The 15,757-nt window shown below is 38.6% G+C and overlaps 1 protein-coding gene across 1 annotated transcript in view; it reads right to left on the bottom strand.

The window, feature by feature from the left end:
• Positions 1 to 15,757, bottom strand: part of FAM81B (family with sequence similarity 81 member B) — a 54,411-nt gene that overhangs the window by 25,563 nt on the left and 13,091 nt on the right. The window contains exons 4-5 of the mRNA XM_047072314.1: positions 11,346 to 11,589; positions 5,306 to 5,424 (exon numbers count right to left, since the gene is read on the bottom strand). Coding sequence (XP_046928270.1) covers positions 5,306 to 5,424; positions 11,346 to 11,589 — 363 coding nt within the window. The remainder of the gene's footprint in view (positions 1 to 5,305; positions 5,425 to 11,345; positions 11,590 to 15,757) is intronic.

Raw genomic sequence — 15,757 nt, 5'->3', positions numbered from 1 at the left:
TGTCTGACTATTGATATTGGTGGTGCCGATTTTTATGCACAGGCTAGATTCTACCTATCATGCTTACATCTTTGGCTGATTCTGACTACCTACAGAAGATCACCCAGTGTGTGTGGGAGGAGGAGTAGACCACATCCTCCACTGAGGCTTGCAGTATCAAATCTGTTCTTTTCTTAAGCCCTACAGGCTGTAGGAGGGCACATCTCCCCTTTTCCTCCTCAAAAACGGGGTTGGTGTATTTTACAGCCAATCACTGAATCCTAGATTTTCTGTAGTGACGCTATAGGCCCGCTCTACTTCCTCTGCCTGTAGCACGTCAGCATTTCTCTCGGGTATGAATTTGCAAGCACAGAGCTTCCAAATGATAAATAACACAAATGCATCCTCAGCTACACTCCTCAGCTGCTCTGTGTTACTGACCTGATTCCCTGAAGGGACATTTCCTGTGTGTCCTGTGACCCGCCTGAGTCCCCAGTAATGGAGTAATATTACTCCATTCAAATTATTTAGGATTACGACTCTTGTTTTGGCGCAAGTCATTATATCTAAGGTCCGAGGAAGACAGACATGACAGTATTTGTAAGTGTACTCTGTTTGTGGTTGTGGTTAGCAGTTGTGGCAACTTCCAAGTTCTATTAAAGATGGAATTTTTAGGGGCGCCTGGGTGGCTGAGTCAGTGGAGCATCCGACTTCCGCTCAGGTCATGATCTCGCAGTCTGAGTTCAGCCCCGCTTGGGACTCTGTGTTGACAGAGCCTGGAGCCTGCTTCGGATTCTGTGTCTCCCTCTCCCTCTGCCCCTCCCCCGCTCATGCTCTATCTGTCTTTGTCAAAAATAAATAAACACTTTTTTAAAAAAGATGGAATTTTTGCTTCCCTTCTATTTTTAACTGGCTTTAAGACGTTGCAAGTGAGAGGAGTGGCGTAAAAATATCTTTATTCAATTATCTTTAGCCATAAGTTTCTACTCTTAACTTTTCAAAAGTTGACAATATCCATGATATCATTCTTCCAAAGAATATGATTTTTGCTTTTAATTTCATATCAACACAATTTTTAATTTTTTTAATAAGAAAAATCTGCCTTTGGGTCCCAAATAGCCAAATGTAGCTGGAAGTCCTGCGTCCTCTGACTGCTGCTGCAGACTGTAAATCATGGCCATCTCTATGGATGTTCTTTACATACTTGCTTTTCCTCATTTGCACCTGAGATTATCATCTACTGAATAGAGGAGAGGGTATCAAAAGCAGACCAGACACCTTTGAGAACTTTGTCTCATTGGAGTTACTTGCTTTTATACTGCCCCTGTTTTGGAGTAGGAAATACGGTGTAAAATTCAAAGCACGTTGCCATTATTAAATATTGAGTTTGATTTATGCAGCAGTAAAATGTTTCCTAGGAATTATGTTAAAATAATCAACTTAATCTCAGTTATGCCAAAATACTCATTAGAATTAAGGTCAGTATGTGGAAAGACAGTAATTAATCTGTCTCAGCTTGTCTATTAGTCCCTTGCCTGGCAAAAATACACAGAACGGGAGAGGAAGGGTGAATTTAAGTCTCATGGCTTTTAGCCAGATTCTGTCTCGGATTAACAAATACAATAAAGAAATTTTCATAATAAGGAGATATTTCAAGGAAAAATAAGACCTCGTCCTAAAATCACTACCTAAGATTCAAGGGGAAGGTAAGCAATTGAAGAATAAAATGGAGGGATAGGAGGCTCTTGGTTTCCCCTTCTCTGGATGTACCAAATAAACAGCTACACACAGATCAGTTTCCTCTGAGAAAAACCCAGAAACGAATTTAAAGACTCTTGCTTATCAGGCATCTAAGAATATACCCACATTGAAATGGGCAGGAAAACTGAGACACATTCATGCTGTAAACCCCATTCTTGGCACAGTGCCTTCCTTACAGTTGGGAGGGGACCCCCAAATCTTAGCTTCTTCCTGAGGAGTGAAAGGTTTGGACCATATATCGAGCACTTCAACTTTTACAGCTGCCACCTGAGAGACTGGCTTCCAAATCACCTAGCTCTGAGAGCTGATGGGACTCATTTGCAAGTCCCCTAGGACCACAGAAAAAAGAAGTAGCTGTAAATGACCACAGATTAAAAAATGGACAAATGTGGGGGTGCCTGGGTGGCTTAGTCGGTTAAGCAGCCCCTGACTTTGGCTCAGGTGATGATCTCACAGTTCGTGACTTGGAGCCCCACATCGGCTGTCTGCTGTTGGTGCAGAGCCTGCTTCGGATAATCTGTCCCCGTCTCTCTCTGCCCTTCTCCCATCTCAATCTCTCTCTCTTTCTCTTTCTCTTTCTCTTTCTCTCTCTCTCTCTCAAAAATAAATAAATATTTTTAAAAAACAGGCAAAGCATCTGAATAGATATTTATCCACAGATGACATACAAGTGACCAGCAAGTACATGAAGAGGTGCTCAGTGTCACTGATCATCAGGAAACTGCAAATCAAAAGCACAATGAGATATTACCCTTCACCTGTTAGAGTGGCTATTATCAAAATAATAAAAACATAACAAATGTCGACTAGTAGGTAGAGAAAAGAAAACCCTTGTATATTATTGGTAAGAATGCAAATTGGTGCAGCAATTATAGAAAACAGTATGAAGGTTCTTCAAAAAACTAAAAATAGAACTATTACATCATTCAGCAACCCCTGTTCTGGATGTATATCCAAAGGAAATGAAATCAGTACTTGGAAGGAATATCTGCACTCCCACACTCCCATGTTCACTGTAGCAATATTCACAATAGCCAAGATATGGAAACAACCTAAGCGTCCGTTGACAGATGAATGGAAAAATAAATTGTGACACATACACACACACACACACACACACACACACACACACACATTCCGAGTATTATCCAGACTCAAAAAAAGAGATATTGCCATTTGTGAATACACAGATAAAATTGGAGGACATTATGCTAAGTTAATTAAGATAGACACAGAAAAAAAACCCTGCATGATCTCATATGGAACCTGAAAAAGTCAAATACGCAGAAGCAGAGAGTAGAATGGTGGTTACCCAGGGTGCAGAGGTAGGGGAGATGGGGAAATGTTGGTCAAAGAGTACAAAGTCACAGTTAAATAGGAAGAATATGCCTACAGACCTAATATACAGTGTGATGACCATAGTTAATAATGTGCTGAAGAATGGAAATAGGCTAAGAAAGTAGATTTCAGTTGCTCTTATCACACACATAAAATGGTAACCATGTGAGAAGATATGTTAATTAGCTTGACTGTAGTAATCATTTTACTATGCTTGTATATATCAAATCATGTTGTAGACTTTAAACAGAAACAATTTTTATTTTTAAAAAAGGAAACAAAAAAGAAAAAAAGAAATTGAAGCTGATCCATCTTGTTCTAGATATTATTCCTTTCATATCTTGGTTTCATTGAAATCTGTTATTGTGTCTTATATGTAAGGCAGGATTTAGAAAAATAGAATACTGGGTTTGTAATGGTTTGCAGAAAAAATAAATAGTTCACGTGTCATCAGCACACCACCAAGTGGAACCAAATTCCAAGTTTTATTCAAGACAGATGTTTGGTATTTGTCTTTGAGAAATCATGGCACATCTAAATAGGATGGTGGGTCTGTTCGTGTTTGTTTTATTACCTTGCTTCAAACTTACCCAAATACTATAAACTTTCTTTTGTGTGTATCAGATATTATATAAGGAAATATATAATTTTGTGTATTTTAGATGACTAAACATGTATTTATACATAGCATAGTTACATATCTATCTCTCTGTGTGTGTGTGTGTGTGTGTACACATAGGTACTATTCTTGAAGATTCTGTTTTCCTAATGTTTGCTACCTGGTCTGGACTTTCATGGCTAGTGTATTAGTTTAGGCCCTTGACATTTCCCACCTTGACTGCTACAGTAGGCTTCCTTTCATTTTCATTTTTCCTTTCTGTACCCCACCAACTTAGCTAATACTAGAATGTTCCTAAATATGTCATCCCTCTTACTTATAATCAATCTTCCCATGCTTACTTACAACTTTCTATATAAAGTTCAAACTTCTTACCTTGACCCACAAGATCTCTCAGCATCCAATTTGGACCACTTGTAAGCTTCATCTCCCAATCTCCCATCTCTCCCTAAAAGCAAACCCCCAAATACCAAAACTAAAACACTCTTCTTACAGGTAGCCCTTTGAACATGTCTCAGTAATTCATCCCTCAGTTCGTTTGCACTTATTATCCCTCCTATGTAAAGTGCATTTCCTGTTGTCCTTCCTTGTCTAGATATCTGCTATGGATCCTTCAAAACTAATTTCAGTGTCACCTCCTCCAGGAAGACTTCCCTATGCCTCAGTCTGATTTGGATATTCCCATAGCACCTCAAGCTTTCATTACATTGTTTATCTAATCACTTACATTTGGAGCTTGTTTTCCCAGGTAGACCACAAATTTGGGGTCATGAGGAATTGGAAGTGGACCATGTTGCTGAATCCCCAAATCCCAGTACACTGCCTGGCATGTGCTTATGTGGCATGAAGCTTAATACCTTTTTGTTGTTGTTGAATTGAATGGATAGATGCTCTAAAAGGAGTTCGTCTTAGGCGTTAATCACCTAATTGTTATTTGGTCATTAACATTGCAGGGCAGATTAACAAGATATAGACTGAGTATTCCAGGAGAGAGTAAAGATGTGCTGGCAGAAGATGCTGAGTTGCAAAGGTGACTACAGTCAGCCATTCACAGGTGATCTTTGATATGTCTACTAGAGTGGTCCTGCCATTGTCAATACTCACAGGTTTTTGTTAAACTGTATAGCATTAATTCTTTTGATTTAGAAATATCATATGAACCATATTTTTCAAAATTTTATCGATTTGGAAGTAAATTCCTTTTGTTAGACTTTTATATGTAATTCTTATATATTTTAAATATTTTAATTAATTATTAAATTAAATTATTAAATTAAATTCAAGTATTTTAAGTATTTGTAGGTGTTCTTGAGGGTGTGTCTTTGTATAGATATTGGCATTTAGACAGTTGAGGGCTGCAAATATAATATGATTCTCGTCACTAGCAGACGGAACCAAACTGGACATTCTGTAAAAGGGGCCTTTTAGAGAACCCTTGATTCTCAAGGTAGCATGAAGCTTTCAAGGTGTATCATAGACTTTCTCAACCTCCACCTCATCAGTTTAGCGTAAAGACAATATCTACTTTTTTACTATAAAGAACTTAGTTGGGAATGAGAATTCAATGGGCAAGAATTGACTGCCATTCATTGATATGCTTCTTCTCACCTGGCTACTCTTCCTCGAAGATCTCCAACTCCTTGAAGGTGTCTGGTGTTTAGCTCCTGTACTGCAAAATTAGTTCCTGTGGCCGCCTGGTCTCGCGCTCTTATTTGGTGTTCTAAAATCTGTAATTTTAAGTAAAATTCCCATTAATTTCCTACCCCACATGATAAGAAAGTATAATTTAAAGCAGAGGTTGCAAAATCAAAAGCCTTTCCTAATTAGGCTGACAGTGTAAATGAGTGAGAGAGTCCTATGTCAGAGAGAGGCAGTCCCTACTTTATCTGAGAAAGGTAGTGATGGCCTGATTCCAGCTGATTATTGCCAGGTAGGAATGATGGCTCAACAGTGTTTCAACACAAGCCAGAAATCTAGATTTTATGTTAAATCTTTCAATTTTTAAATATTGACATCTTAGTCAAAATCTTACATAAACACACTACGGGCCAAGTAAAATATACTTATTGCGCTGTTATGGCCACGAGTTGCCATTTGGCCATCATTGAAACAAAAGCTTTTCATGAAAACCTATCTCAGAATTGGTGGCAGAGTTTAGAAAGGGATCTTTACTACGGCATCAGGCAAGGCCCTTTGCAGATTGAATCAGAACCACAGTGAAGCTAATACAACTAACATGAGTAAATGTGAATCAAACTGTTCCACTCGAAAGGAGTGAAGAAGGTTTATTCTAGATTTTTAGAGAACACGAGAGATTTATGGCTTGAAGTATATTCAGATTTTGTCCTTGGGTATTCTTAGTCATGTCTTAGGTAGGTCTTGGTATGCTGAAATAGAGCTGACTATCTTATACTACCAGGTCGGTGGTCTCAAGAACAGTGGCTTAAAAATTTTTCACACTTAACATGTAAGCATTAATTTAAAACTAAAAAAAAAAAAAATCTGCTTGTCCATAGCAAAAATTTCTATCTTAGTTGACATTCAAGCAAAATCCAAAGTAAAGTGAAGACACATATTAAAAAAAAAAACATATTTATTTGTAAAATAAGTGAGAGTATATGACAAGTTCAGGATTTGGGGAAGGATTAAAGTTTAGTTACTATATTTGATCAAGGCCTGAACTATGTCTAAATTTATGTTTATCAGTTTTTTGAGGAAAGAAGGATTTTTGTAGCAAATGAATCATAGAAATTTTAAATACCATATACAGGATCTTTCTCATTTGTAAACTGGCAGATTGAAACAACCCAAGAACAAAAACAAACAAAAAAACCTTTAACTGAAAACTTAGAAGTGTCAAGAATGCTAGCTGGAGTTTTTTTGTTTTCATTTGTTTTTGCCTGACTCTAAGTGTCTCAGTCCATTCACGTTGCTCTAACAAAATACCACAGACTGGGTAGCTAATAAACAACAGACATATGTTTCTCACAGTTCTGGAGGCTGGAAGTCCAAGGTCAGGGTGCCCGCTTGGTCCAGTTCTGGTGAGAGCCCTCTGCTGGGCTGCAGACTGTCTACTTCCTACTGCGTCCTCAGGTGGTGGTAGGAGTCAGGGGTATCTTGTGGGAGGGCACTGGTCCTAATCACGAGACCCCACCTCCTAACACCATCACATGGGACGTTAGATTTCAACATATGAATTTTGGAGGAGCAGGGAGAGACCCAATATTCAGACCATAGCAAAAGATGTTACTTTGCTTTGTTTTGGTAAAGTATAGTGATGAAAAGGAATTTGCCCTACTAAACACTAAAACATATGAGATGATAGTAAATAAATAAGTGTAGCAAAATAGATATGCATATGTAAATAAATCAATGTAATGCAATGAAGACCTCGGTAAACATAAGAAAGAAATGTGCTGGGGCGCCTGTGTGGCTCAGTTGGTTGAGTGTCCGACTTTGGCTCAGGTCATTATCTCTCTGTTTATGAGTTTGAGGCCTGCATAGGTCTTTGCGCTGACAGCTCAGAGCCTGGAGCCTACTTCGGATTCTGTGTCTCCCTCTCTCTCTGCCCCTCCCTCCCTCATACTCTCTCTTTCAAAAATAAATAAGCATTAAAATATTTTTTAAAAAAGGAATGTACTATACTTGAGGCTCACAAATTAGTGGGGGAGGAATTTCACAAATGGTGTTGGGATCTCTGGTTGTTTATTCAGAAAACAATCAGTTTAGATCCTTACCTCATGACACACATCAGTATAGATTTTAGAAAATTAGTTTAAAAATATAAATAGTTAAGCCATAAAAATAACAGATAATAAAGGTGATTATTTCAATTCTAAATGAAGACATTTCTATTCTTAAAAATAATGAGAGGAATCACAGAGCAAAATATTGGAATGCTTAACGAGAGCAAAATAATGGAAAGTTTAACAACCTTATATAAAACTTGACAGAAACCTTGTAAATATAACTGAGATATAAACAATGAACTGAAAAAACATTTATAACAAATGTTACTGCCACAGATTTCAGCCTAGTGCTGAAATCAGCATGCATTTGTTGGCGAAAGCCAGTTGTGCGTATCTTTTCCCATCTTTGTGTTTGGTGTTTTGATGTTTGAAATCAATCACAGTGAGACTATTAACACCATGGAAATAGGCAAACACTCCAACCAAGTTTTTATTCTCCAGAAAATATTTGCTTGCTGGTTGCTAACCATTTGCCAAGCTACCAGCAGCTATTATCCTCAATTAATAAAAAAAGCTCATCAAATCAATAAGAATTAAAAAGCACTAAAACTCCAAAAGATAAATTGGCAAACGACATTAATAGATGATGGACAGAGAAAATGAAAAGCGTTATAGTCACTTTTAAAAAGTGAAAACGAGGGGCACCTGGGTGGCTCAGTTGGTTAAGCGGCTGACTTCGGCTCAGGGCATGATCTCGCGGTCCATGAGTTCGAGCCCCGCGTCGGGCTCTGTGCTGACAGCTCAGAGCCTGGAGCCTGTTTCAGATTGTGTCTCCCTCTCTCTGACCCTCCCCCGTTCATGCTCTGTCTCTCTCTGTCTCAAAAATAAATAAACGTTAAAAAAAAAAAATTAAAAAGTGAAAACGAGAGAAAGATCTCATCTCTATCCCATTAAATTAGTGAAGTTAAAACAATACATCTCAATGCTGGTGTAGGCCCATGAAAAAGCACTCTTGTGTAATGCTAATGGAAGTGTAAGTATAAACTTTCCGGAAACCACTTTGGCAACATGTATCAAGAGCCTTTACAGTGTCCACACCCTGGAGTTCTACTTCTAAGAATTTATACTATGGAAATAATCCAAATACAGACCTATACTTATGAGCAAGGGTATTTTAATATTAACAGAATGACTTAGCAAATCATGGTGTGTGCACTGTACAAAGAACCTTTAATGACGTGAGTGTATGATATAATTTTATATTAAAGATTATGCTTACAAATGTAGTCCCAGCCTCCTAATGGAATATGTGGAAGGACTTGAAGGTAATGAATCTGGGTGTTTGTAGAAATTGCCATTTGGTAGTGGAATTGAGAATTTTTTCCTCCAGGTTTAAACATTTTTTTCTTAAGCTTTCAAAATAATTACAATGAACAAGTATTGCTCTTACAAGTTGGTGGGAAAAAGAAACAAAATAAATAAACAAAATAAATGTGATACATAAAATTCTCTTTCCTTGAGTTTAAAATAAATTAATTTTAAAATTTGTAATTAGCTGCCAGCTTGAAAAACAAATAGTTTGAATATAAAAAGGAACAAGCAACTGCTGCAATTATGGTTGATTAAAAACATTTTTTTTTTAAATTCCTTTCATAGGTCCAAGTCAAGCTTCAGCCCACACTTGAACCTGTCTTGCTGGTCAGTTTGCAATGGACTGACCTCGTTAATGAGTTTAGGCTTTTAAAAAATACTTGAATAGCACCTATTTCACTATAAAGAGCACGTTATAGTATTAGTTATTTACTAAAGGTAGCCTAATAGTTTCTTCTTTATGATGTTTAACTATGTTGTCTACAGACTTTAAAATATTTTCTAATTCATTTTCCTCATAGACCAGTCCTCCTCATCCCCTTAGCAGGATGGCATATATTTTGAAATTTTAGAGTTTTGGGAAAATATTTTGTCTTTTTTTCAGAGCTAATCTAAGACAACCAATTATTATAGGAAAAGAAGCCCTTAACAAGATTTCTAATGGGGTGCCTGGGTGGCTCAGTCAGTTAAGCATCCAACTTCAGCTCGGGTCATGATCTTGCCCTCAGTGAGTTTGAGCCCCACATCAGGCTTTGTGCTGGCAGCTCTCTCTCTCTCTCTCTCTCTCTCTCTCTCTCTCTCTGTCTCAAAAATGAATAAATGTTAAAAAAAATAAAAAAAACAGATTTCTAGACTTCTGGAAATAATTTCCCTCTTAAAATTAAGATTATTTTACTGAGGTATAATTAATAGTATTAAAAGATACCAATCAAAGTATATATCTGAATGGATTTTGACAAATATAATCAACATGTAACAACCATTTCTCATTTCTGAGAATGCTACTCTCTTTTCAATTACCAGCAAGTTTTGACTTTTAAATGGTACCTTGTTTAGTGCGAGTGCTATACTTGGTTTGGTCATCATGTCAAAGGCGCTGAGCCGCTAACCTCATCATTTTCTTACCACTGTTATGCTGGAAACACCTTTGACCACTTTGAGAAGTGGTACTGACTTTTAGGCACTGGGGTCAATTCAGTATGTGCTAAATACCCATGAAGTACCTTTTAGAAGTTCACTAAGATTTTTTTTTTTAACTTCCATACTCCCTCTAATGCATCCTAGGGTTTGCCAGACCCTACAGATGGAAAATAAATTAATAAATATCCTTAGCTTTATAAACAAAGTCCTAAGGAAGTCTTTGCTGAGTTAATTGCATGAGTTTTGTTTGTCTGTTTGTCAGATTCACTATATTATATTCTCTGACAGTAAAAGAGGACATTTGTTGTGGGAATTTTAATGATAATTCTGCAAATTTTTAGTCATTTTCCCAAAGTATATTCTCTGGGACTCTTGCTTGAAAGTTTCTACCCCAGATACATCATGCCTATTGGCACCTTAAAAATGCTGAAAGGCTTGTAGTGAAAATCTGTTTATTTTGGTTTAACCAAGACAGATATTTTCTTTTGTGATCAGAAATTCTATTTTCCCTTTAACATCTTAAACATCATTCATTCGGGAAATATGTAGAGTGCTGACTACCTACCATGTGCTGTTGTCATCTGTTGTGTTATTTAATAATGAAGAAAACAGAATCTTCACCATTATATATTAGAATATATATATATATATATATATATACACACACACACATACATATATAGGTATATACACACATGTATATATATATTCATATATTAGAAGGGGAAAACAAGCAATTAACAAATATAGACTATGAGTTTGCTTATCACATGGATACATGCTATGAATATCTATAATGTAAGATTTAACGAAGATTGTGACTGCTGGGTAGGGAAGGGTGCTTTTTTACAGAAAGCTGAGGAACTCCTCTCTGATAGGGTGATAACTGAGCACAGACTTCAAGGCAATGGAGAACATTTCACAGGAATGTCTAGGGGAAGATGATTCAGCCAGAGTGAATATTAAGTGCCAAGGCCCTGAAGCCAGAACATGCTTGGTGTGTTCTAGGAAGAGCTGGGAGCCAGTGTGGTCACAATGAAAGAAGTGAGGGGGTGGGAGATGGGGAGAGAGATGGCTTGGGTCAGACTGTGATGGGCCTGTGAACCGTCATTGCCAGTGCATCATGAAAAGCTCTATTTGAAACAATTACACAAAAAGAATCTCAGAAATTGAGATTAAAATAATCACCTTAGCACAATGTCTGACATACTGTTAAGCAATTCTCTCTGCTGTCACAAAATAGATATTAAATGCTTTTTGAATAGAATTTCCTTCTACTTTTTAGCATACATGAGCAGTTGAAAAGTTGAACTGTTTTCCTCTGGGGCTACATGTTGTAGTCATTTAAACTTAAGCTCTAGTGAGTCATTTCTGTAGTTGAAAATGATATTGGTGGTTGATCATCATTGTCAAGCAATGATGCCAACGTATGGGAAATGAAGAATTACCTCAATATTTTGGCTCAGTTTTTTGACAATGCTCGTGATGGTCTGGATGTGGCTTTCCAGTAGCTTCCTGGCAAGCAACTCCTCTTTTTGAAAGCCATGGGCCCCTTGAAGACAAGCAGAGATTTCCTCCTTGATGCGGAAGGCTTGTTCAAGGAGGAAAGCGATGGTACGTTCCTGGGTGTTCAATCTGTCTTCTAGCTGCCTTCTCTGGGTGTTTGGAATCACAGGAAGAAAAGAATGACCCCTAATCAGGAACAGGAAACAACACCAGGGACGTTACAAGAATGAGTTGGAGGAGCCAGAACCAGAACTTGTCTCTTCACTTAACTTCTGTACCATCTCCCCTGTGAGAGGTTTGGGAGGACCTTAAAGGAATCTGCCTGGTTGGATTCCTGGTTTGTCTCTCATCTCACAAGATCTGACTTCTGCCTTGGTCTTACATTATGCATTTTTCATGTTTCTAAGCAGGAATCATTTTATATTTTACCCACTATTCTAACAAGCCATCTTGGATCCACATACATTTAATACTTGAGAATTCTACATTGAGGAGAGTGCTGCCTACTAAGTTGGAAGAAATGATAGTTCAAAGGCAGAGATTCATGAAAGAGTCAGAAGTTCAGTGAAAAAGTAAACACAATAAATGAGAAAAAAAGAAATAGGCTAGAGCTCTTAAGAATTAGGGTAAAGTAGCATGTAAAATCCTGATAGCCCCTATTGGCATTAGTATATTACTCTTTCCCTTCACTGATAAGCCTCTTGAAGGACAAGCTACTTTGTTGTGTCTTTTTCTTCATTGAATTCACTTTGCTTGGTTCTGTGACCCAGACTCTGAAGAAAGAAATGAGTTACACAGTTCCTCAGGAGTAAAATTTCCTGGGTGTCCTATGGTCTTGACCAAAATGCTCAGCTAGCATGACTGCTGGTTTTCTATCCTCTCTCCCTCCTAAAACCTTGGAGTGACTAGAAAGAAAAATTAGAAAACTGCCCTCCTTGGGCAGCAGGGGCTATTTTAAACTGGTGAGGGTGTGGGGTGGTGCAGGGGGTGCCCTGATGTGACCCCCAGCTCCCTTTTCAGGAAGGTGAAACACCCTAAGTGTTGGGTGTGCTGCTGGCTGACAGCCCTCAGCTGATAGCTTCTCTGGGAACCGCCTTGGTGAAGACAGTCACTTTGCTCAAGGCCATGCCCATTTCCTGGGGCAGCTTGAAATCAGTGATGGGTCAATGTATGGCTATAAAGGCCTGGCACACTTGCTCTATCTCAGAACAAGTTGGAAGGACTATCCCAGCTTCAGGGCTCCCTGTGGAATTGTATCACAATACTTTTTTTCCTTCCATTCCTGGCAGTGACCCCAGAGCACTCCTTAATGAGCCTTCTGTTCACCAATCTCTGTCTCAGAGCCTGTTTCCTGGGCAACCCAACCACAGTCAGGTGGCCACTTTGGCCTGGGGCAAGAGAGAATTCAGCAAGGCTGTGGGAGGGTAAAATGGGGAAGAAGGACTGTTGTAGTTCTACTCTTGCTTCTTCTAGATAGTAAACTGCTCTAGTTGTGTGAAATTCAGATTCTTGTTTAAGTGTCCTCAAGAGTCAGATCAGGCAAGGCAGAAGACCTGTAAGAACCTCAAACAACAGTAACAAAAAGCTTGGGGTAAAAACAGACCTTGAGCATTTGCTTTTATACCTTCCTACCTCCACAGGCTCCAGGGGTGGGAAAGTCACTGGTCTCCTAATGCTACTTCTTTCTGAGGAGCAAAGGTGAAAACCTGACAGGACAAGTTATTTTGTAGGATGGGGAGGTTTTACTGGGCCTGGGGCTCATCCATGCCAGCCCCCTGAGCTTATTGGAGCTGACAGGACTCCAGTGGAGAACTGGGTCTGGCCAAAACCCCCAGGGGAAAATTAACTCAGAGGCCAAGATAGCAAGACATTTGAGGAGCACGGTCTCTTCCAAAACCAACTAGCCAACAAATAACCTACTGGATTATAGATTTCTACAGAAGATAAACACTAAGATATATGCAGTAAGACATTTTTTAAAAGGCTAATAAACATTAAAAGAAGAGAAGATGTTAGCAAAATGAAAACAAAAAACTAGAAAATGTTAAAAAATAAACAAGTGAAAATATAATGGTTGAAATAAAGAAAAAGATGGGATAATATGAAGGAGGAAATAGCTGAAGAATGAACTAGTGATTTAGAATACCAGAATGAAAAAAATTAATCAGACAGAAGGAAGGGTCACACAACTTAGTTATGTCAGGGTCAAACTTTGAAACTCATCTGTGTGACTCCAAAATCCAATGTTAAGCTTAACTCTCCTACATTCCTAGAATTCCAAGAGATAATAAGCAGAAGCAGGGGACTCACTTTGATGCTACTCATGTGACCTAATAGAGTGGCAGCAGTAAGGACACACAGAAGTGTCCCCAGGCTTCATATACACTCTTTCCTTAGTTGTCTCTTCCTTTCTTTGTCCTGGCCGCCATTATCTCCTCTATTTCTGCATCTGAACAAAAACTGCATCCTCCACATGGAAGCTAGAGTGGTCTTTCTCAAAGTCTGAGACCCTCCAATGGCTTATCCATTTTCTGAGAATAAAATCCTTGTTCCCCTTTCCAACCTCATCTCCTCCTGCTCTTCCATCCATTTACTCTCATTCAACCACATGCATCTTCTTTCCATCCCTCACCCATGCGAAACTAGGACATTGTTCAGAGCCTTGGCACTTGCTGTTCTTTCTGCTTAGACTGCTCTTCCCTGAAGTCACTTCATGGCTGCCTCCTTCTCATTGATTTTGTCTCAAATCCAGTATCCCCTCCTCAGACAAGTCTTCCCCTAGGTCACTTTCTATCATAATACCCCATTTCTTCTTCTCCCCAGCATTTGTCATTATCTAAAATGATCTTAATTGTGTTTATTTTCTGCCCTCCATCACTAGAATGAAAGCTCCCCGTGGACAGGTGCTTTATCTAAGTTGTTCTTCACAATGCCTCCAACACTGAGAAGAGTGCCTGACACATAGTAGGTCATCAGTAAATGTTTATTGACTGACTGATTTTTCTGGCTGTACTGTTTGTTCCCTTAAGGCTCTGTTGTTGGAAATTGGGGGTGGAGGAAGGTACAATGAAGACTACTGTTTGAGCTTCAAGGTTTACAGTTTCTTCTCTTGAGCAGTACAAAATAGCCTCAGCCTGGGTGAAGTTCCCCTTTCTTGTCACCTGCACATTTTAGGAACAAAGAAGGCTTTGTTAAGGGTTTCATTAGATTCCCTCTACCACTCATTTGGCTTAAAAATGTTCTTCTGGAATATTACCAAATGGATATGGGGATATATATATATATATATATATATATATATATTCCATTTCTCTAAAACCCCAGCATGCTGACAGTGCTCTGTCGATTGGATGTATGAGTCACAGGCAGAAGGGAAGAGGATGTCAGGCCCTGCTGATGGTGACACATAGCCTAGTGGCAGACGGCAGATTTACTTGTTACCTTCCTTGAGCTAGTGCTGCTTTCTGACCTCTCCACAGTCTGCAGTCTGGATGTGCCAGGGAAAGAGAAGTTGGTCCTTAGTCATCAGTCCTATACAGATACTTATAAATTATGCTACATTCTTCTCAAAATTTAGTATTTGTGTTCTCTTAGGTGTTCCCAGTGTGTCAGGCATTGTTGGTTAACTTCCTAATAGTTAACCCCCCAACCCACACCACCACTGCCTGATTTGGTTCATCCTCCCACCCCCCATGTCATTTGGGAGGGGGGCAAATCAATCATGGTGGTCTTATTCTTCTGGGTTGAGATGAAGCTGGTTTAGGTAGGACTGACCTGGCCAGTCAGGTGAAAGGAAAAACCTATTGTGGGGTTTCTGGATAATGTTTCTTTGCTTTCAAGAAAAAACACCTAAGAAGAAACTTCTCTCTTGTTTGCTGGATGTTGTCATGCCTGTGTGTGATGTCTGGAACTTCTGAAGCCATCTTGTGACCATGAGGGAAAAGAAGATAGCGGAAAAAAAGGATAGAAAACACTTGCTTGATGATGCTAAGCCTCTAAATTAACTAAACTCTAGATTTTTAAAAATGTGAACTAATCATTTTGGTTGTAGTCTTTGTTCTGTGTAGCTGAAAGCACTGTATCTATATCTAACAATCTACCGATAAAAATGTCAGTTAAAATAAAACTATATTAGTATTTACTAAATGTCTACTCTAGTCCATGCATAATAGATAATGGTCTGTCCCTCAAGGAACTTAGTTTAATTCAGGGTTTCTCATAAAGAAAATTGAATTAATATCATGGGGGGTGGAGAAGGGAGGGAAGTTGTTACAATGCAGATTCCTTAGCTCTGTCATAGATTTGTTAGATCACAATTTGGGTGTTGAGGGGGACAGAGCAAGAATAAACATTT

The sequence above is a fragment of the Lynx rufus genome, unplaced genomic scaffold, assembly GCF_022079265.1.
Source record: "Lynx rufus isolate CCGP_SWC_20201006 ecotype Redwood Valley unplaced genomic scaffold, mLynRuf1.p SCAF_1, whole genome shotgun sequence".
Taxonomy (NCBI): domain Eukaryota; kingdom Metazoa; phylum Chordata; class Mammalia; order Carnivora; family Felidae; genus Lynx; species Lynx rufus.
Note: the sequence above shows the minus strand (reverse complement) of the source record. Positions and strands in the feature narration are given on the sequence as shown.